A 20,683-nucleotide genomic window follows, 5' to 3' on the forward strand; every position below is an offset into this window, starting at 1 on the left:
AGGTAGAAAAGATGAATGACAGGAGTTATGTCCCACCGAGGAGGTGGCTCATGCAATGATGGTCCATATAGGTTATTGGTCATGTTTAGTCCAACTGTGCATCAGGTAGCATTCAACTATGTTTTTGAGTAGGGATTGGTTTTCGTCAAGCCACGGTGGAGGATATTTTTGACCTTCAACTAGGTGTGTGTGTGTGTGTGTGTGTGTTGGAGGAGGGGGAGGGGGAGGGGGAGGGGGGGAGGAAGTAATAATAATGGCCTTAGATTCGTCGGTGAATCCTTCCCTGTGGGAAACATGTACTGTTGACCAAGGTTATAGGCATCGGCACTGGAGATTTGATTGGTGATCGAGCTTGATTTGATATAGATAATAATGTACACAACTTTACCCCCACTTTGCAGAGAAGCTAATTTTCGACTCGAACCTGCAACCACAAGGTTGCAATGGAGCAATCTTCCAGCTGAGGTCCACCCTCTGTTGGCAACTTAAGTTAATTTTCCTTAATTTCCTTTTCGGATAGGTGGCAGCTGAATGCGGCGCTCAGCCAGGGCAGAGTCTACACCAAGAAGTAAATAGCCAGTTGAAGAGTGGGGTTGGAACTGAGATAAACTAGCTCGAATCGATGGATTAATAATAATAATTTTATTATTATTATTACAACTTGTCAATTTAAATTAGAACATGGCCCTTCCGGTCATAAGAATATAAGATAATCCCTTTCCATATAAGATGATGTTAAAGGGCTGATATCATTCTAAAACTACATTCGACCAACTTGATGAAATTATCACAAACGGAAAGGCGGCTTTTAAGTAACAGTTTTCAAGGATTGAAGCACACACAATCTTTCTTCTGCTCCTAAAGTCAACTGGCACAAGTTAAACATCATATGTGCCCCTAGCATGAAATGATTTCAACACTGGCACACACACACACACATCTCCAATGCATCACTAGCTCAAATGAAACTTATAATATCACTTATGTATGAGGATTGTAATAGAATCTGTTTAATCAGACAGCTGGGATAGCTGAAACATTAAAAGTTACCAAATTGAAGATCCATTTAAGTTGAGAACTATAAGATCAAGAATATACACAAGGAACAGGTGAAGCATTGCCTGAATAATCAATCATAGGCAATCAAGCATCATCAGCATCACTTCCACCAACCTGAGCTTCATGACTAACCCAGTAATTGCTTCCATCAGGGCCTGATACCTTAAACCTACACAACAACAAAATACCATCTCAAATGCTTGGGGACTTCCAAATGTCAGACCATCCAGCAGAATCTATGAAACTTGTTCACTACCTACCTTTCAAGGATGGATTTTCCTTCCTTGTACTTCTGGGCCTTCTCATATGCAGCCTCCTGAAAAGCGTCACCCCAGTAAGTAACCAGTACAATATGATAATATTCACAAACCACAAAGTCCTAAATTCTTCCTTTTGATCTTACATATTTCCATCCGACAATTGACCCGCATCCTACACAGAAAATGTCAGCAACAGTGTGCAGTCCCGTCGTCATCATCCGCTCTTCTTTCTCCCCAACTGAGACATTCACACTGTTGAGCATTTTCAGATGAAGAATACATCAGTGCAAGCTTCCAAACACATAAAGAGTAGGTGCTCTATTAAAGATATGAACTGTGCCAACACTTGTGGAGGAGCAGAAAAGAATATGCCCATGGACATTTCTTTGCCTCATACAATTCAAAAATTCAACATCATCTTTTATCTCCAGCTCTCCTCAAACCAGAGTATGAGACTAGAATGCAAATCTTTCATTGGATTGGACAACATCACAATACTAACAACAATAATAACCAATAAAAATGTTTGAAATTCTAAATGTCACCGAGTAGTAAATGAAAATTTATTGTTGAAACCGAATCTGTAAATCTTTTTGTTAACAGTGAAGAACAGTTCAAGGGCTAAAAAGCAAGTTGGTGGCATCCTGGCAAGTGGCAACTGATAGAATTTATCCTCAAATAATGGTGTAGATAGTGAGTACAAGCATCACTAGTTGAATTAGTTCATATATATATTTCTGGAACTTTAAATTGTTATCGAGAGGATAACCTAATTACGTCTTGTGCCTCTGGAAATCCACTGCAGTGCTGCAGTGTAGCTTTATCCACAGATCAAAGTGGGAAATAGCCACTAGCTAAGATCCAAATTGCATGTTAATAGCTGCATCAAATTACAGAAAATAAAGAAAACTTACACCTTATTGAAGAGATAAGCCTTCCCATGCTTGCAGTGGAAAGACTGAATAAAAAAAACATAGGCAAAATATTGAGTCAGAATGTTTGCCCAACTAACAGTCCTAACTAAAATAAAATTGACAGTGAAAACTCAGAAAATTTACACTTCAACATGTTAGAACCCTCATATCCTTGAAGTATTGGTACATGTACAATTCACACCAACATTCAAATTGAGTTAAATATAAATTTTGTTTCAATATATCCTGTCAGATTTTTCTAGTTAAAAAACTACAGAAAGGATTTAGATTTAGAAGTTAACTTTTTAACAAGGCATTTGATTGGGAATAAAGTGAAATTTTTTTTTTTTGGATAATTCTAGTTCAATTTCACTTGCTTCACTTCTCACCAAATGGATAAAAAAAACTTTCCAGTAGAAAATAAACTTGACAATACTTATCATGAGTTTCTAACAACTAGAACAAAACTATTGGGTCCATTGTTACATTATCAAAAGCAACAATGAGCACTTGATTATCAACTAGATTGATCAAATCAAACTAAACAAAAACATCAAAGATACTACTAACTGTTGCAGCAGAAGATAAAATGAACACACAGAGATCATCTTAGACAACATTAAGTAGATTTCTTTGCTCAAAAAGGAACACCATTCTTTGGATCCTTGAGATCCACACCAAATCCAGAATTAAGGTCTACTTAATCAAATCCACTAAACCCTCACAATTGAAACAAAGAGAAACTAATAGCGAAAACATGACCATCAGTGAAGCATCATGGGATAGTCAAGACAACCCAACCAGCCCAATCTAGAGGTCCCACATGATCCTACATAGTTGTACAAGTCCACTGATAGTAAAAGTAGAAACATATATATTTTTTTTAATCTTGGATACCTTATTGACACAATTTGTCACCAAGCATTAATAACAATCGTTACACAAGATTCCAACATTAGAATCCTCCCCATATCCAATTAATGCAACAAAGAGAAAGGGGGAGGTTCAATAACAAGCAGAACATTATCTATTCCAACGAATCCAGAGATATAGTATAATCAAGAAACCAATACTTCAGACAAAAAACCAAATAAAACACATTCAAAGAGCCGATCGTGAATTAAATTATGGAAAAAAAAAAAAAGAGAATCCGAGAAGGGGATAAAACCTTAGAATAGATGTCTTCAAATAAAGCGAGATGGGTTTGGCAGTGCTTGCAGCTATAGATGTTGCCTTCCAAACTGACGACGAAAAGCCTACCCATGTCTCTTTTGTTACAATAGAACCTTTCTTTCTCCTCCTCCCCTTCTTCGTCTTTTCTTTTTTCCCCTTTCTGTATCTCTGCGTGTTATACCAAGCTATCCATACCGACCTTCCTTCATTCCCTTGAAGATCACGGAAATAATTTCTTCCCAGATGAAAACAACAGGAACCAAAAAGGAAAAATACGAAATCAGAAAAGCAATCAAGTCGAGCAAATCAAAGATTACCGAAACTAGAAAAAAAAAAAAAAAAACAAAATGTTTATGGATGCCAGAGCAGAAAATTGGGAAAAGGAAAAGATGCCTTAAGACTTCGTAGCAGAGAAGAGAAGATCGGTGATCTGAATTCTTACCTGCTCTGTATTTACAAGAAACGAGAAGCACAAAGGTATATTTCAGTCCTCATATATGTGACAGCGAGTTCTGAAGAAAAGTAGTGAGAGTTCGATGGAAATATGGAATCGTTGTTCGTTGATCGTTGACAAAGCAGGGCAGTGACAGGAGCGCTCTTTCCATGAAGGGGCAGAAAATATGTTCGAAATCCCATGAATGGGCTCTAGCAGCTTGAATGTTTTCAAATTACATATGATCATTATGGGGGTATAATTGTCCTTTCAATGAAGGGGTGGCGTAATTTATCAACGTCTAGTGGCCTATGGGATCAATTTGGGACTTAGAACCGAAAATTCGGGACCATCCCATTGATAAATGGGACAGTATTGGGATCTGATGTTGGAATCGAATAATAAATTGTACATACATGAGAGTACCAATTAGGTACCTGGATGAAATCAGATAATTTTTGTTATTGTGTTCAAGATTTACCCTGGAGGATTTGTAAATCTATTTCTATAAATTTGTTTAGTAATGAAACTAAAATCATGTATGGGCTTTGTTTATTTTGTATCCATTAATTCTAAGTCGTTATTTTAGAAAGTTTAAATATGAAATTAACTAGTTTGAAGAAATAAAATCATGAAATTCATCTTGGTTTAGTATTCTAAGTTGCTTTTTAAAATAAAAAACATCTTAGATCTCATAATAGTGAAAAGATTCACAACATTAATAAATCTCATTATGAACCATTAGAGTTCTCCTTTTTTGTTTTTTAACCGTACCTAGAACTATTTAGGAATCAGTACTGTCCCGTCTCGTCCATTGAAACTGGAACCTAGGTTTAGTCCCGTTAATTAATTAGGATGGTTCTGAGATTGACACTTTTGGTACTGGTACTAGTATAGACCCATCCTGAATATCGGGAACCATCCCAATGGACATCCTTAGTAAAAAAGCCCATTCTACTAGGAGGTCTTGGGTTCAAGCCTACTGATTCTCATCTATGGTTTGAGTTGTCAGTATCGTATCCCCGTATCGGGTGATACATAAGTGACCGATCCTGATACTATGTCGATACTATATCGGTGACACGGTACGTATAAGGGGTAAAATGGTCAAAAAAACCCCATTTTTAAAAGAGAATCAAAGGAAAATTTGTTCGATACGGTTGATCCGTGCTGATATCAATCTAATACCATTTCAGTTTCCAAGTTGACTTGATACAGTGATACCCCTCCGATACCATGCATTAAAACCATGTTTTCATCTCCTTGATTCTCCTCTTAGTATAACTAGCATTAGGGGTGTAAGTTTGGCCCTGTCGTCCCGAGCCCGCCCTGAGCCCGAACAGGGCTTGGGTTGGATTTTTCAACCCTGAGGACAGGTTAGAGTTGAAATTTTCAGGCCTAGGGTCAGGGTTGGGTTGAGCCAAGGTTGAAGCCTCGGGCTAAACCCAGTTCAACCCAGCCCTGTATTAGGTTATGCTTTACAATTTATTGATTACATTTTGCAATTTTTGTTTAGTATCTAATTATCTATTGGTTTACTCCAAAAAAAAGCTAATTATCTATTGAACAAAAGTATTTAAAATTTAAGATGAGATTAAGTTTTTTAACCCAAAGAAATGTCTTAATAGTCAATTGAGGATAAAACAAAGTAATACCCAACCACATGAGACTGTTCAATTAGAGCCAACTAGGCCCTACCAAAAATCAAGGTCAGTCAGGCCCAACCTGGCCTGATTAGGGTTAATCAGGACTGGGCTGGGTTGAACCCAACAGGGTTGAGCCTCGGCTGAGATACCTAGGACCGGATTGAGCTTGGATTGAGTTAAAAGGACTCAGGGTTGAACTAGAGTTTTAAAAAACCTGGCATTGTTTCACCCCTAACTAGTATAGAATAGGTATCCACCAAAAACAACATATGAGGACGCCCCAAGTCCTATCAGTTTAGGTACCTGGGAATTTGGTTACATTAATTGATGGATCATATGATGGGATATTGATTGGCTCACACATGGTTGGGTAGTCAATTTTTTTTATTTTTTTGGAAGGATAGCAACCCAAACATCTTTTTTTAGTAAACAAAGATTTATTGAAATTATTAAGGACAGGTTCATTGCATTATTTCTAGATGATTATGGTATTTGTATGGTTGTTGGCTTGTAGGTAGTGGTGTATTATTGGAGTTTATATTCCACCTAAACAATTTTTTTTAAAATCCGTATAGGATTTGGAGTTGATGAGAAGTCAATAAGGGAGATGGATTCTACCCGAAAAAAAAATAAAAAACAATAGGAGGAAATGGAACCCGGAGGAAAGGGAATCCTTCAGGAAGGGATGTCCCTTCTTTAAATAAGACGATCAGACCATCTTGCCCTCCTCAAATGTGAATTCTCTCGTTTCAAGGTAAATATCTAATTTTCTGGATTGGAATTTTTCGATAAATTTTTTTGGAATTTTGAAAAGTAAAAATATTTTAGATGTGAAGAGACGGAAAAGTACAAAATACTATAGTTCGATTGCAAGGGAAATAGAAAGGAAGTGAGAAATTTTCAAACCTATAAATGAAAATTTTGTAATAATTACTCAACATAATTTTATAAAGTATCTAAACCTCTTACCATATTTAGTAATGATACTTTCTAGATCCACTGGATTTATATGTAGAAAAAAAAAATTATAAGCAAATTAAAATAAAATTTAATAATCGAATATAGGATGATTTGAAGTAAGTGACATAATTATGTAGAATAATGATTACAAAAATTTCTTTATTAGATATGAAAATTTCCCTTCCCTTCAATTTCCCTTGCAACCAAATGGAGCTGCGCCCCTTTCCTTCCCTTCCATATGATTGATTGGCTTGGCTTGATTTTCCTTTTTTCTTCTTTTTTTCAATCAATGTAAAGAATGCTGTGGTCCTATGGGTGTTGCTCTTCTGCCAAAGAAAGTTTTGATTAAGGAGAACCAGTCGTGTTATGTTCTCATTGAGATCGCTTGTACCTGATCATCGGAAGGGCTGTTGAGGGTGAGGAAGGCGTACCACTCCTTTTTTTTTTATCTAATTAGAACTTGTAAAGCATTGGATACTTACTACATGTGTTTAATTTAGGGAGGGGAGCTTCCTCCAGCCAAAAAACCAGCTTTGATTTCTTAGACTCAAATTTTGTTTATTTTTAGCATTTCCACATGGATTTCAGATCTAATCATCTAACCTCCACCTTCTTCTAATCTCTCCACACCTGAATTAACTATTTCACCCCAGTCAATGCACACTGTGCGTAACTACGATCCCATTAATCATCCTATTGTTATCTGCGCTAGCAGCCATAATCTTGCATCTAAGGAAGCTGATTGGGCTTCTGTTATCCTTCATTAGTACAAACCAATTACTGCTTGTGTAGACTTTGGGGTTGTAGGATGTTCGCAAGAAGTCCAGACAAGAGGAATCCAACAACGAATCAAGAGGGCATAGTTGCTGGAAAGCAAGTTCATAGTTGTCAACCGAACAGAAGAGCAAGAAAGGAGCTGGCCATGGGAGTTATTTGCATATCTTTTCCGATACATATTTGATGTTAAAATGTTTTAAGAATGTTCTGTCTATGAAAAAGGTTAGATCTGATGCGTCATTAGCATATGAATTGACTAACTATGCTAGGTTAAGTAAGTTTAGAGTCGAAGTTTCTGGTCGAATGTTGGCGTTCTTTCTCTCTAATCATAATCATCCAGGTACAGTTCCAAATTGTTAAGGACTTGGGTCTCATCCTCAAAAGCTCGCCGGCGTTAAGGAGAGGGTGCCCAAGTACCTAGTAATCCACCCACATCCCCTTTCATATCCGATGTGAGACTATTCTTTTTGTCTTATGCGTGGATCCCAACAATCTCCCCCTTCATGCGGATAGCAAACACGTAGAGTCTAAGATCCCGATCTCCCCCTCCACGCAGAAGCTAACATGGAGCCTGAGATCAAACCCTGAGAATCCTCGGCCAAATGGAAATTTTTGCGCCCCGACTCTGATACCACTTGTTAGGGATTTGAGTCTCATCCTCAAAAGTTAGTCGTTAAGGAGAGGATGTCCAAGTACCTATTAACCCGCCCACATCCCCTTTCATATCCGATGTGAGACTATTCTTTTTGCCTTATGCATGGATATCATGAAAAGACCGATGCACCCCTGATCCTTTTCGCCTTTCCAAGGGATATACCGATCTTTTTGCACTGGACTGTTTCTGGGTGCAATACACTCCGCGCCCAGCAACCGGTTAACATTCCTTTTCCCTTATGATTATGGTACAAACATAAAATAACATTGTTTTAATTCCAAGAAGCTTTACATTTTCTTTTTAATTACTTTTTACTTGTTTGGTGTTAAAATGAGTCTAGGATCTGAATACAAATCCAAATCGTCCAGCATACACCCAATTGGTCAAAACAATCACATCAGTTGTCCATTAATTTTATGGTTAAAAAGTGCAAGGAAAGACTACTAATTGAGGCAAGTCACGTTGATAATTAGATTATCCCAAGGGTGTACTCTTATCCAATGTTTAAATTTGCCACGACAACCCTCCATATACAAGTGCTCACGTATGGAACCTACCTTTATTTTTTGGAAAGAGTTAGTAAGTATATTAGAAGGTAGTGGTTCTCTGTCCGGGAGTTCGGCCTATGTTTGTGCTCACTGTATTTATCTTTCTCCTCCCCTAAACAAGAGGTAGAGATGTCTTTTTTACATGGGGAGAAGAGAGAGATACACAAGAGCGATGACATGAGCCACACTCCCGGACAGAGTTCTTTTTCCCTATATTCGATTAGAAGGAAGGATATACAGTAAAGAGGAGAGGGTCCATTGTGAATCAAGTAATGAAACTGTGGAACTGTTGTACATTCGAGGGAACCAGGCGAGAGAAGCCCATTTAACCCTAACGTGCATAGATCGGATCAACTCCCAAACACAGCAGATGAGAGGGGGAAAACACCACTTTGATGGGCTTCCAAGACCACTTATGTCAGAAAATTGAGGCTTATAAGTTGCAATTTCAGAGTATGAGGCTTATAAAAACACCACTTTCCATCCCCGTTATCTTCAGAGTCAATAAGATTCCCAACAGCCGCTCTCTAATCAGACAATCTGGGAAGAGTGCTAGAGACATTAACCGCCGGCAGAGATTCTAAAATAAATTAGCCCACACCAACTACCCCCCCCCCCCCAAAAAAACCACCACCCAAAAAAAAAAAAAAACCTAAAACCAAAAACCAAAAAAAAAAAAAAAAAAAAAAAAAAAAAAAAAAAAAAAAAAAAAAAAAAAAAAAAAAAAAAAAAAAAAAAAAAAAAAAAAAAAAACACAAACCAAAAAAAAAAAAAAAAAAAACAAAAAAAAAAAAAACACCCAAAAAAAAAACCCCCCCCAAAAAAACAAAAAAAAAACAAAAAAAAAAAAACAAAAAAAAAAAAAAAAAAAAAAAAAAAAAAAAAAAAAAAAAAAAAAAAAAAAAAAAAAAAAAAAAAAAAAAAAAAAAAAAAAAACATAAAAAAAAAAAAAAAAAATAAAAAAAAAAAAAAAAAAAAAAAAAAAAAAAAAAAAAAAAAAAAAAAAAAAAAAAAAAAAAAAAAAAAAAAAAAAAAAAAAAAAAAAAAAAAAAAAAAAAAAAAAAAAAAAAAAAAAAAAAAAAAAAAAAAAAAAAAAAAAAAAAAAAAAAAAAAAAAAACAATAAACAAAAAAAAAAAAAAAAAAACCACCCTTTTTTTTAAAATAAAACTCAAAAAAATAAAATCCCCTTATATAAACAAAAACAAAAACAACAACCCCCAACACCCCCCCCCCCCCCCCCCCACCCCCCCACCCACCCCACCCCCCCCCCCACCCCCCCCCCCCCCAACCCCCAAACAACCACCCCCCCCCCCACAAACCCCCCCACAAAAAAACACCAAACAACAAAAAACAAACAAAAAAAAACAACACACAAAAAAAAACAACCAAAAAAAACAACACACCACCCCCAAAAAACCAAAAACAAAAAACCCAAAAAAAAAAAAAAAAAAACCAACCACCCCCAAAAAAACAAAAAAAAAAACACTAGGATGAAAGTCTCCCTTGAGGAATTCTTCTCTTTACTTCACCAACTCTTTGAGGAGGCCAGATTATATGGGTCACCCTCCCTTGTACTAGACTCAAAGGAATCTGCGAAGATTTAAAGCAATACTCTGTAAGGAATTAATTAGTAGACTTACAGAAGAAGTATACTTTTCTTTCCACAAATAAAAAGGCTATGCTGTGCATGAATACCAAAAAAATCCCAATTAGAAGAAACTGCATCACTCCAAAGCATATGAAGGATACTTCAGTAATTACATTAGCATAATAAATACATCCTTCAGTGATTTACCGAAAAACCCGATGTCCGGAGAGTAAAAGCGATAAGGAACAACCATGAGAGGAATATATTAAGAAGGCCACATAAAATCTGTACTCCAACAAATATATTAAGAAAGGTGAAGTTTTACTGCAAAACAAGTATTTGGTCATGCATTGAATCTGAAAAATGACAGTAGAAGCAAAGCCAAATCATTCATAAATTAGAACACTGTTGCAACTTTTGTAATGACATTGATGATCAATGTTATAACAAATATTTGTAAACAGAAGAAAATTTTCATAATTACAACTAAAGAAGTGAAGATTATAAAATTAATTAAAAGTTATAATGCCGTTGTAGTTGTAACCATCAATTGCCAAAACCACCAACTCCATTAATTTTATGCTACGAGTGAATAACTTGATTACTGCACATCGAGTTGGAGCAACTGACATGTTGGATTTTTTGCATCCATGAATGAAGCAGAAATTTATAACCAATCCTACTACCATTGTTCCACAAACACTCACCATTTGTGAACTAATTACAATATGCTATTCCATGGACTATTCTTCAGTGTTCCGCATTTATAGTCTGAAGCAATAACCACCTTGGCTAATTGCCTAATTCATCTCAAGTATAGAGAATTAATCAGTCAGTCCCGACATTATCAGGAAAAGAAATAGAGGATATCATATTCAATTAAAAGGACAAGGCAGATGAGAAATACTTGGAAAACAAAAGGTTTGAGGCTGGATAAATAATTTTTTAACATCCTTCCTTTCTTCTATTATTTTTGTTCTGCTACTGTCCTCTGTTTTGGAAGATAGTTACAGCCCATAAGTAGTTGGTTGATCTACTTCATACTCAGAGTGAGTTCCTCTCCATCCCAAGTTACCCCAACCTTCATTTCCCATGCCCTAAATCCAACTCTGATGTGATATCTCTCCTTGAAACCAAATACGAATCTGTAACTATTGCACAACCTGATTTCAGGGATTTCTTATTAAAATATTACCTAGCCTTTGGGACCATTGGGCCTTGAATTCTAGAGAGTAGGCCAGTAGGGAATCGTGATCGTTACCCAAAATTCCCAAGTGATTTTGAGTTCTATGTGAAGGGTTGTTGCCATCAGAAGCTGGTTCCTTTTTCACCTGTACTGCTCATATCGTAAGGAAGAAGAAGACTTCTTTCTTAATTGTTATTAAAGTAATGCGGGACAGAATAGGAGGGGGGATTGTCCTGCATCATAAAGACTGTTATTTCCAGAAAAACCTCATGTCTTTGGTGTTCTTAGCTTCTTATATTTTATTCGCACTTCCAATTGCCAAAAAACCCTCATTTTCAATATTCCATTTACAGATTGGTCCATCCCATTGAAATTAATTACCACCCTGCCACTGGTTAGGTTTACTCCTTCCTAAAGGAATCTAAATTTCCATTTATTTACAGAATTGCCACTCAACAATTAATTTGAGATATTACTATTTTTCTGGGCCATAGCGATCCCAAAGCAGGGTTTTGTGACCCAAGATTGCATTACATGTCGAGGGATATGATATGCCCATTCCAACCACTGAATAAATAGGGAATCCACACTTTGTCACCTACATCAGCGATAAGGCTTACCAGGTGTTGGACTTCTCCCCCTATATTATCAGCCATAGATCATTTTTGCCAAATGATGATTTTCTGACCAGTTCTTCAAAGATTCATTCTGCCATGTGGTGATCTCTCTAATGGCTCAAACATTACGAAATATGTAATGGGTGATGTGGGCTACATATTGGTGTTTTATCAGTTGCCACATGGCAGATTTTGGAGCCATGTAACAAAAGCATGGCTACATAGACTTGATCCACATATTTATATATGAATAGATATTCTGCATGTTATCAACTTAACTTAAAATCTAGTAGTTGTGTGAGACGAAATCCTCCCAACATTGTATTATTGTAGAATTATACCATGTCCTTTTTCAACTCAAATAGAAGTACAGTAACATACCGGGCCAAAAGATCTTGAATCCAAGCTGGAAGCTGAGTTGTCCCCCTCCACCCAGCAATGCCCTTCTGGAATTTTCAGTGCATCATATGACTGAGGGATTCTGATCCTGTCACCAGGCAATGCAATTATTCTCTTTATGTGTTTCTCCTTGTGATTAGTTGGGGACCTGCAAAATTTTTGAATATAAGGCACAATGTGATGTTGTGATTTTTTTGCGGAGCGTGTGACATCATAGTTTCAATAACTCATGGAATGAAAGAAAGAACAAAGCTTTTGATAACTGCTCCCAGCAAGCATATTGATTTGTAACAAGCATTCATGAGCTCATATTTTCAGGTCTACAGCTAGGGAAAGACCATAAATATGCAGCCCAATGGTCCTTAGACAGGAATTCCAAGATGTTAATGAGGATTACTTTACTTTTTCAGTTTAAAGTGGTTTTCCACCATTTCCAACTCATATTTTCTTTTCTTTCCTTGGCCTTTACATACTAAAGAATGCCTATTTTTTTCTCCCACCCCTTTTTTCTCCAGTCATCAACACAATGTCTCTACACATAAAAACACAGGCAGACAGAAAGGAAGAGGAGTAAGGAGCTAATCATGTGCGCTACTATAATCTTAACAAGTGGATATGTAAAGAAAATCCATTAGGAAAAACAGTACACCACATAGGAGTCACACATGGTTATCAATCAAAACCATTCAAGTACTTGGTTGATCCTAGGAATGCCTAGTCCAAAACTAATCTCAGCTAATGAGTCCAAATTGTTATAATAAGAGGAGGGATCTGGACAAGCAGAATAATCTCGGCAGAGTCTAGAGTCAGTGGGAATAAATGCATAATAAAGATGGTTATAAATTGTCCAGACACTGAATATTGGAATGTGGCCAATTCAGAATGTGAACAAACATTTGATCAGTCTGACTGATTTGTAAACAGAGAAGTAGCTTTCAGGCAGGTAATCCATATCCCTTCCCCAGATCACCCAGTAGGGATGATGTAATTAAGACAGACCATCCACCAGATAAGTGACCCTTGATGGCCAGAGGTTCAGTACTCTCATCCACACCAGCTGTGTACTCCATCAACACAGGTCCCTTAAACTGTAATGCCCGCAATCAAAGTTTCAGACGAATTAATTAAAAGACGCCTAGTAGGTGAGTCATGTGGGACAAACAAGCCCCTTCCACGGTACCGCCTCAACTTCCACATTTAAGTATGGAGCCCCCTCCAAGAACCAAGACCCTGCAGTAGTGGGAGCCTCGTGCACTGGGATGCTTTTTTTATGCTGGTATATCTGCATAGTATTTACTGTCAGTAGAGTGTTATTCCCTTCAATCAGATATTGATTTCTGGTTCTTGAAGCTTCCTATTGTGAGTAGGATTATTCCCTTTTTATGTTGATTTCTGGTTCTAAGTTTTGATATAATATTCTCCCAGCTAAATAAAACCTTCAATCAGATTTCTGTCCATATGTGAGTTGTTGATTTATCGATATCTGATTTCTCTTGAATTTTGGAAAGTGTTTAAGTCTGTGATCCTGTGAACTGTTGGTTTTCTGAAACCCAACTTTAGGTAGATTCAAACCCCATTTTTTGGTATCAAAACTGAAAATCCAATGGCGATTGATTTTCATTTGTTTAAATATCAAATTCTTGCGCTTCAATTTCACATGGAGAGAAGCAAGAAGAGATTTATGGATTGACTTTGTGATCTCCAAATAGGGTATCGTGAGATTGCCGATGACTTTCGAGAGGTTGCCAATAATACTAACCATCTCTGTGAGAAAGTGTTGGGCATGACAGGAGATTCAGCAAACAAATTAGAAGTGGAAGAAGATCTAACGGCAAAAGAACTCAATGATCATCAAGAAATGATTCCAATTGAGGAAGCACAATTCAAAGAGATCGAGACCATGGATTTCCTTCTTCCTCAAATCTTGGATGTAAAGAAGTCAATCATTGCTGATTTTGGTCGTGAGATGCACTGGATCATCTTACCATCAAAGCCGACGATTGTAGATGCCGATCGAGTGGTGTTGATTCTCCCCTTCTATAAAACTTGACGAGTTTTTTCCAACCCCGGGGGAACTGATGCAGTTAAGGGTGTTCAATCGGGCCAATTAGGTTTTGGAATACTTTATTTTGGCCCATGGTTGAGTTTAATGGGCCTTGGGCTTGTTATTTTTTGGTTTAATTAATGTACTTAGCCTCTTTTATAATCCCAAAAGATGGAATCCAAGGATACATGGGATTAAGTAGATGGATAAGATCATGTAGGGTCCACTAGTAGATTATTAGTAGTAGGGAGTGTTTGAGTTCTTTTAGAAGTCTTATTCTATGGTTTTTACTAGTTAGGAAGTCTATCTTGACTAGATTTCTATTTCCTTTTTTATTTAAAGCTTGTAAACCCTCTAATGCAAGAGTGGACCTCGAACCAGGGAAACCAGTGGGAGATCGATTGCAGCCAGGATCAACACGATAAGGAACAAATTAAATAACTAAAACTCTTTTTTTTTTTTATTGTTGTTTTCTATTACATATGAATGGAGAACATAAAGGATAAGAAGATAAAGAAAGAAGGGGGGTAGGGGAATAGCTCTCTCAGCCTGGCTCTCTCACCCACAGCTATCCCAGCTGTTGAAACATGGAATTTCTCCCATAACTGATGGCAACAAAGCCTGAAAATTCTTTTCTCCAAATCTGATCCTTCCTTACAATAGCGGGCCTATTAATAGCTTACGCAAGCTTACAAAATAGAAGGTAGAAAATAGAAACTTCCTAAAATAGAAACTAACTGAAAATAGAAAGTAGGAAATAGAAACTACTAAACCTAGCAACTAGTGACAATGGCAACTTATTGAAAATAGAAACTAACTAGAATTAGAAACTACTAAGGCTTTATATATCAGCTTTCTATAACAAAAGGAAGGACATTAAAATAGAAACTAAATAAATAAGAAACTATTAGGCAGCAATAAAATCTATTTTGTCTTGCTATCTTCAGTGGGGCACAAAGAATCTCAACTATTTCTTTGTACTTCCTTTTCCATTCAAGGCTTATGGACCCATAACACTGTTCACGTGAACAGTAACTTTTTTTGGGAACTAGTTCGGGCTGCTTTAGGTGACGCTCCATCGAACCAACAAAAACTTGCCACATCATCAGACCAGGTTGCCTCTCACAGCAGTCGAATCCACAACCTTGCTGGGCTGGTTTTGGGGCTTGTTCCTGGGGGTACATATGGACTTGTGATCTACATCACCCTCTCCCCTCCCCCAATGATTTGATTGAATGGATTAAGAATTGTTTGAGTTGAAAATTAGAGTTGGACTCTCTCATCTCTCTCCTCTTTGTCTTCCCCAGTCCCCACGAACTGTTTCTCTCCTTTCTCTCTCCTGCGACCTCCCTTTCTCTCTCATATTTCTCTTCTTTTATTCTTCTTTATTTCCTGTTTTCTCCATTAAACTACAGGTCAGTACCATCACTGCACATACCTTAATCTCTCACCCTATTAATTCTGTTTACATTGTACTATTCTGTTATTCACCTCTACAATTTCATTCTGCGTTGTTGTTGCTCTCTTATGCTGTTATTCTGATTTAATATCAGATCTTCCCATCGATTTCTGACGGGAAACAGCCTCTCCGAGAAGCAGAGGTAAGGCTGTGTACATTATGACCCTCCCGAGACCCCGCAGTGGCGGGAGCCTCATGCATTGGGTACACCCTTCCCATTGATTTTTCTGAATCCTTGAGCAGGATTCTAAGAAATCTCAGTTTGGCTACTGCTTTACGAGATTTGATTTCAGAATCACGTGGGTATGTCTACAGAGTATTTACTGTCAGTTGTGTTATTCCCTTCGTAATCAATTACTGTTTTCATCTTTGACAAATCAGATATTGATTTCTGGTTCTTGAAGCGTCCTATTGTGAGTAGGATTCTTCGATAGCTAGTGATCCCACCCTTGGATTGGCCCTAAGTTTTGATAAAATATTCTCCCAGCTAAATAACACCTTCAATCAGATTTCTGTCCATATGTGAGTCGCTGATTAATTGATATCAAAGTTCTCTTGAATTCTGGAAAGTGTTTAAGTCTGATACTGTGAACTGTTGGTTTTCTAGAACCTAACTTTGGGTCAAACCCCATTAGAGAGAGAGAGAGAGAGTTTCAGATGTTTTAATTAAAAGGACTCCAGAAGGAGGCGACAGGGTGAATACCAAAAAGACACTGTCAGGTCATTGACCATTGGATCTGCATTCTGCAGGCTATCCTTAATCGAATATTTTTTTATACAATAGTAGAAAAAAGATCTCTAAGGAGGGATACATTAAATGTCGAAACTAGCTATGCTGCATGGGTGCAACATATCAAGATACGCACTCATCTTGGTGCTTGCTGACTGTCTAACATTTCAAGACTACAGAGTTCTTGCATGTACGGCACACTCTAACAATTTACTGAAGGTGGCAATTATGCATTAGGAATGCTAAATGTTGGGAATATATATGATAATTTATTAAGTTATTCTATTTTTAAATTATTGGAAAAATATTTTAATAAAGATACTTATTTGTGTTTATTAGAGCTTCAAGCAATGATCATGAATCAGAGATTAAATTTTACCAGACATTTAGAGATTAAATGTTACACCCTTCTAAAGTGATGGTGATTCATTGTAAAAGAGGTTGTTAAGTATCAGATTAGGAAGAAGCAGAGCATGTAATGTATTGTGCATTTATGTTTATCACTAAGCCATAGCTCCAAAAAGTGGTGGTTCTTAATGAAATCATCAATTAACAGGGGGGAAAAATAAAACACAGATAAAAAGGCCAAATGACACATAAAGAAGTAGACTTACCGAAAGAGTATCACATCTCCATGAGAAAATTTATACTTTTCAAGGCAAAACTTCTCCACCAAAACATGGTCACCTGTAGCAATAACAGTGATTAGTGACTAGTGACTCAATAGTAAAAGACTAAGGTTCAGCCCTTTGTTCAAGCTTTCTCCAACTAGTATTGCCAAACCAAGCATATGGATAAAGAGGATTACAAGTCAATGATCCTAGAAAGGTGGTTGTGCCTGGGTTGAATGTGGGATGCATGGAGAGACCTTGCACAGAAGCAACACTTGCATATCTGTCTGAAATGGTAAGACCTATCAATCCGCCCGTCATAGACTTCTTAGTGAAATTCCACAGAAAACTGGGAATGACCATATTCCAGATTTCTTGAAGAAATTTATGTCATGTAAAAAAGGAGGCCATCTGCATAATCATAAGCCATGAAAGAAAGAAATTTAATACTAAATTTCAGTAGTATTACGAGATATCTATTTCTTATGATGGACAAGAAATATGAATTTGCAACGCATTTTTCTAATCAGTTTATAAATGCAGGTACCAATACAACCTTTAAGAACAAATTAAAGCAAGTCAAAATGTGTGGGCCAAAGTTTGTTAGTCATTTTTGGACAGAGGTTGTGAACAGGACCCTTGGAAACTTACTTGGGTGTCCTTGAAGAACTTTGCAAATTGGGATCTAGTTCTGCTGAAAATTGAATTTGAGTTTAACTGTTCTGTTAGCCGCACCACAGAGTACTCTACTTTTCAGATTATGCTAGGAGAGAACCCCTAAGGTCCTCTTGACCTCATTCCACTAACTCAAGCCGTAAGCAAGAAAACTACCAAAAAATGGAAGATATGCTTAGGGACTTGCAGAAAATAAACTCCAAGACTAGAGAAAACATCACCAACAATATAGCCAAGTGGCCCAAGTACAAAGCAAAGGCTGACCAGGAGAGAAGAGAAATGACCTTCGAGGTTGGAGATAACGTTTGGGTATATGTCAGTGAGTATCATCTCCGTTAGATTTCCTACTAGACTCTACAACAAATTTTAAGATAGATAATTCCCTTCAAAGATTTTGGCAAAGATAGGAGAAAATGCATATCAAGTGTCACTACTAAAGGGCTGGGCCATACATGATGTGTTCAATGTCAGCCACTTGCATCCTTTTTATGAAGAAAATGAAGAGAACCTAAGGGCAAGTTCAGATCAAGAAGGGGAGATTGATGCAACAGATACACATGCATAATACAAGAGAAGTTACACAAAGAGTGGGACCACCCCAAGGCCATAAGGAGATCCCCTCGGCTTCACAAGAATTCTAGAAAATAAAAGTGTGATAGACTAGAAAGTTTTTAAGTTTTTTTACATTTATTTGCATGTTTCTGAGAGGCTTCTACGTGTGGCATCATCCAATTAAATCCGAGACAGCATTTTTAGGGGTCTGAGGAGTTAGTTATAGGGGGCAGTATTAGTTTTCACTTGTAAGGGGCACACAAACATAAGCCCATAATTTTATTCTTTAGAGGGAGCTTGTTAATTTCATTGGAATTTCCCTTTGAGGGCCTTAGCCCTTAGGGTTTCCGTGTTCTGGTTTTGGAATGATAATGAAGAAAAAGACCCATATGGCTTGTACTTGTGTTTCTTCTTTCCATTTTGAGGTTATAAAGATTGTAAACTTTTCCCTTTGGTCCTTTTTTGTTCCTCTTCTATCATTTGACCATTCTATTGCAAGTAGAATCAATTTCTCAACTCCTCTTCCAAAATTGCTGAATCTATTGTAAGTGAACTTATTGGTTGTCAACTCTGATTTTCTGAACATTCACACCTCCTACCACTCAATTGGTTTGAGTTTATTCCATTTGAAGATTCCCAAGCTTCATCTGAAAAGTGAATTCAGCCAGCTCAAAATCGATGCACTCCGGGATTGGGAATGACCTGTATTGTATTATTATTCATTTCAATCTGAACCTGCATCAGTTGAGGATTCCCAAGTTCTATTTACCTTTTTTATGTTTCTAGTTTGTCTTGGTGCCATCTTCTCCCTCTACTGTTTTTGTTTTCTATCTTTCATATTACTTTCTCTAACAAAACATCTTTGGGGTAAAACTAAAATAATCCTAAAAGCATGGCCCTCCGTGTATCCCATGCCATATAGCTCCTTGCTTAGTTGTCTGATCTACTAGAGAGTTGACAGTCCTTGGTGTCCGACAGAGTGATGGACTGCAGCATTCAACGAGCATGTTAAAGAACAGGTTTTTATGATGTGTTGAGATAATCTTTAAAGCCCCTTGCTGCCTGCTAGTTACAAACAATTGCAGAAGAATCCCTTCTATTTCTAGCCACTGGAGATATTAATAAAACATTTCCAAGCACATAAAGAAGAGTAAACAACCATGGTTATCTATCCTGAGATCCCTTAAACTTGAGGACCCAGGCTCCCCAATGATCAGCCATCACAATTCAATTTAATGACATTCTCTAAAAGGACCAAATTCGATGAGATTGTGTCAATGAAATCTAGCATAAAACTTCAAGAATGGTAACCCATCCCAATACTAATCAATCTATCATGTTCAAATGAGAGAGAGAGAGAGAGAGAGACAGAGTGAGAGAGTTCTACAAGGGAAGCGAAGCCGGAAGATCAAACACATTACCTCAGATGGACTCGACCTTTACGAACGTCTAAGAACAGGCGGAATTAGGTTTTAGCTGCTCTCTGTGAAGATAAAATGAAGATTATCCTTTCATAGTTCATGGACTTTCCTGATTCTAGTTTCGATTCCTCACTCGCATTGACATGAGAATTTTTAAGCCTTTTTTGCAGCGTAGCTGTAGATCCCAAAATTTAGAGTTAGAGCTAGAAATAATCCACGGAGGATGATTTGGTATGATTTCTATTTAATTTCGGATTGATTTCATGAAATAATTAATAAATAAAATTTTAATAAAAAAATTGAAATTATTTTGATTGTATCAATATGAAATATTTTAAAAAATAAAAAAATTATTTTGATGCAATGTGTTTGGGCAGGAGTAGAGTGGTCATTTCTACCTCCCTCTATTAGAGGGACTTGGGAAAATGGAGCTGCCCAAGAAATAGAGTAGATAAAAGTCCGTCATAAGTCTGCAAAATGGACAAAGGATGTGATCATAAGTGAAAATGACATTTTTGTAATTATTGGGGGTAATATTAGGGTTAGGCTCCATTGTGACCAAGTGGTCACAAGTTCAAGTATGGAAACAGCCTTCTTGTGAAAACAAGGGTAAAGTTGTGTACATTATGATCCTCCCAAGATCCTGCAATGATTGGAGCCTCGCATACGCTTCCTAATGCAAATAATAATAATAAACCCAATAATTGATGTCAATTGATTTTGAGCTGAATTTTTAGTATTTTACCAATTCGATGGGTGTCGCTAATTTGTCACATAGAGCTAAGGGTGTCAAAATCAAATTGAATTGTTTACATCGAAATCGTGAAGCCGTTTAATGAATGTTTTAGTTTTGATTAGAATTGAGTGTGTTTAGTTATATGATTAAATCAAATCAAATCGAATCATTTAAATCGATTGTAAAATGTTTAGAAAAGCGTTCAAACCGAAACAAATATTAGTAATATACTAATATGT

General features: G+C 36.9%; 2 protein-coding genes across 5 annotated transcripts; both read right to left on the reverse strand.

Annotated features, from left to right (window-relative positions):
- Positions 1 to 1,028: 1,028 nt before the first annotated feature.
- Positions 1,029 to 3,637, reverse strand: LOC122660877 (protein yippee-like). Of its 2 annotated transcripts, XM_043856140.1 has the most exons (6): positions 3,574 to 3,637; positions 3,402 to 3,533; positions 2,234 to 2,277; positions 1,463 to 1,571; positions 1,320 to 1,375; positions 1,029 to 1,228 (listed from the first exon to the last, which is right to left on the reverse strand). In XM_043856140.1, the coding sequence occupies exons 2-6, from the start codon at positions 3,495 to 3,497 to the stop codon at positions 1,144 to 1,146; spliced, it is 390 nt and encodes a 129-aa protein (XP_043712075.1). In that variant the 5' UTR covers positions 3,498 to 3,533; positions 3,574 to 3,637; the 3' UTR covers positions 1,029 to 1,143. The 2 variants fall into 2 exon arrangements, with proteins under 2 accessions (XP_043712075.1, XP_043712067.1); XM_043856132.1 differs by lacking the exon at positions 3,574 to 3,637 and having other exon boundaries at positions 3,402 to 3,547.
- A 6,255-nt stretch (positions 3,638 to 9,892) lies between these two features.
- LOC122660895 (mitochondrial inner membrane protease subunit 2-like) lies at positions 9,893 to 19,761 on the reverse strand. 3 transcript variants are annotated; one of them, XM_043856157.1, is made up of 5 exons: positions 19,709 to 19,761; positions 17,262 to 17,471; positions 17,064 to 17,140; positions 12,199 to 12,364; positions 9,893 to 10,016 (listed from the first exon to the last, which is right to left on the reverse strand). In XM_043856157.1, the coding sequence occupies exons 2-5, from the start codon at positions 17,421 to 17,423 to the stop codon at positions 9,912 to 9,914; spliced, it is 510 nt and encodes a 169-aa protein (XP_043712092.1). In that variant the 5' UTR covers positions 17,424 to 17,471; positions 19,709 to 19,761; the 3' UTR covers positions 9,893 to 9,911. The 3 variants fall into 3 exon arrangements, with proteins under 3 accessions (XP_043712092.1, XP_043712085.1, XP_043712101.1); XM_043856150.1 differs by having other exon boundaries at positions 17,064 to 17,136; positions 17,258 to 17,471; XM_043856166.1 differs by having other exon boundaries at positions 9,946 to 10,039; positions 17,064 to 17,136; positions 17,258 to 17,471.
- Between the last annotated feature and the right edge of the window lie 922 nt (positions 19,762 to 20,683).

This window comes from Telopea speciosissima, chromosome 1, assembly GCF_018873765.1.
Source record: "Telopea speciosissima isolate NSW1024214 ecotype Mountain lineage chromosome 1, Tspe_v1, whole genome shotgun sequence".
Classification (NCBI taxonomy): domain Eukaryota; kingdom Viridiplantae; phylum Streptophyta; class Magnoliopsida; order Proteales; family Proteaceae; genus Telopea; species Telopea speciosissima.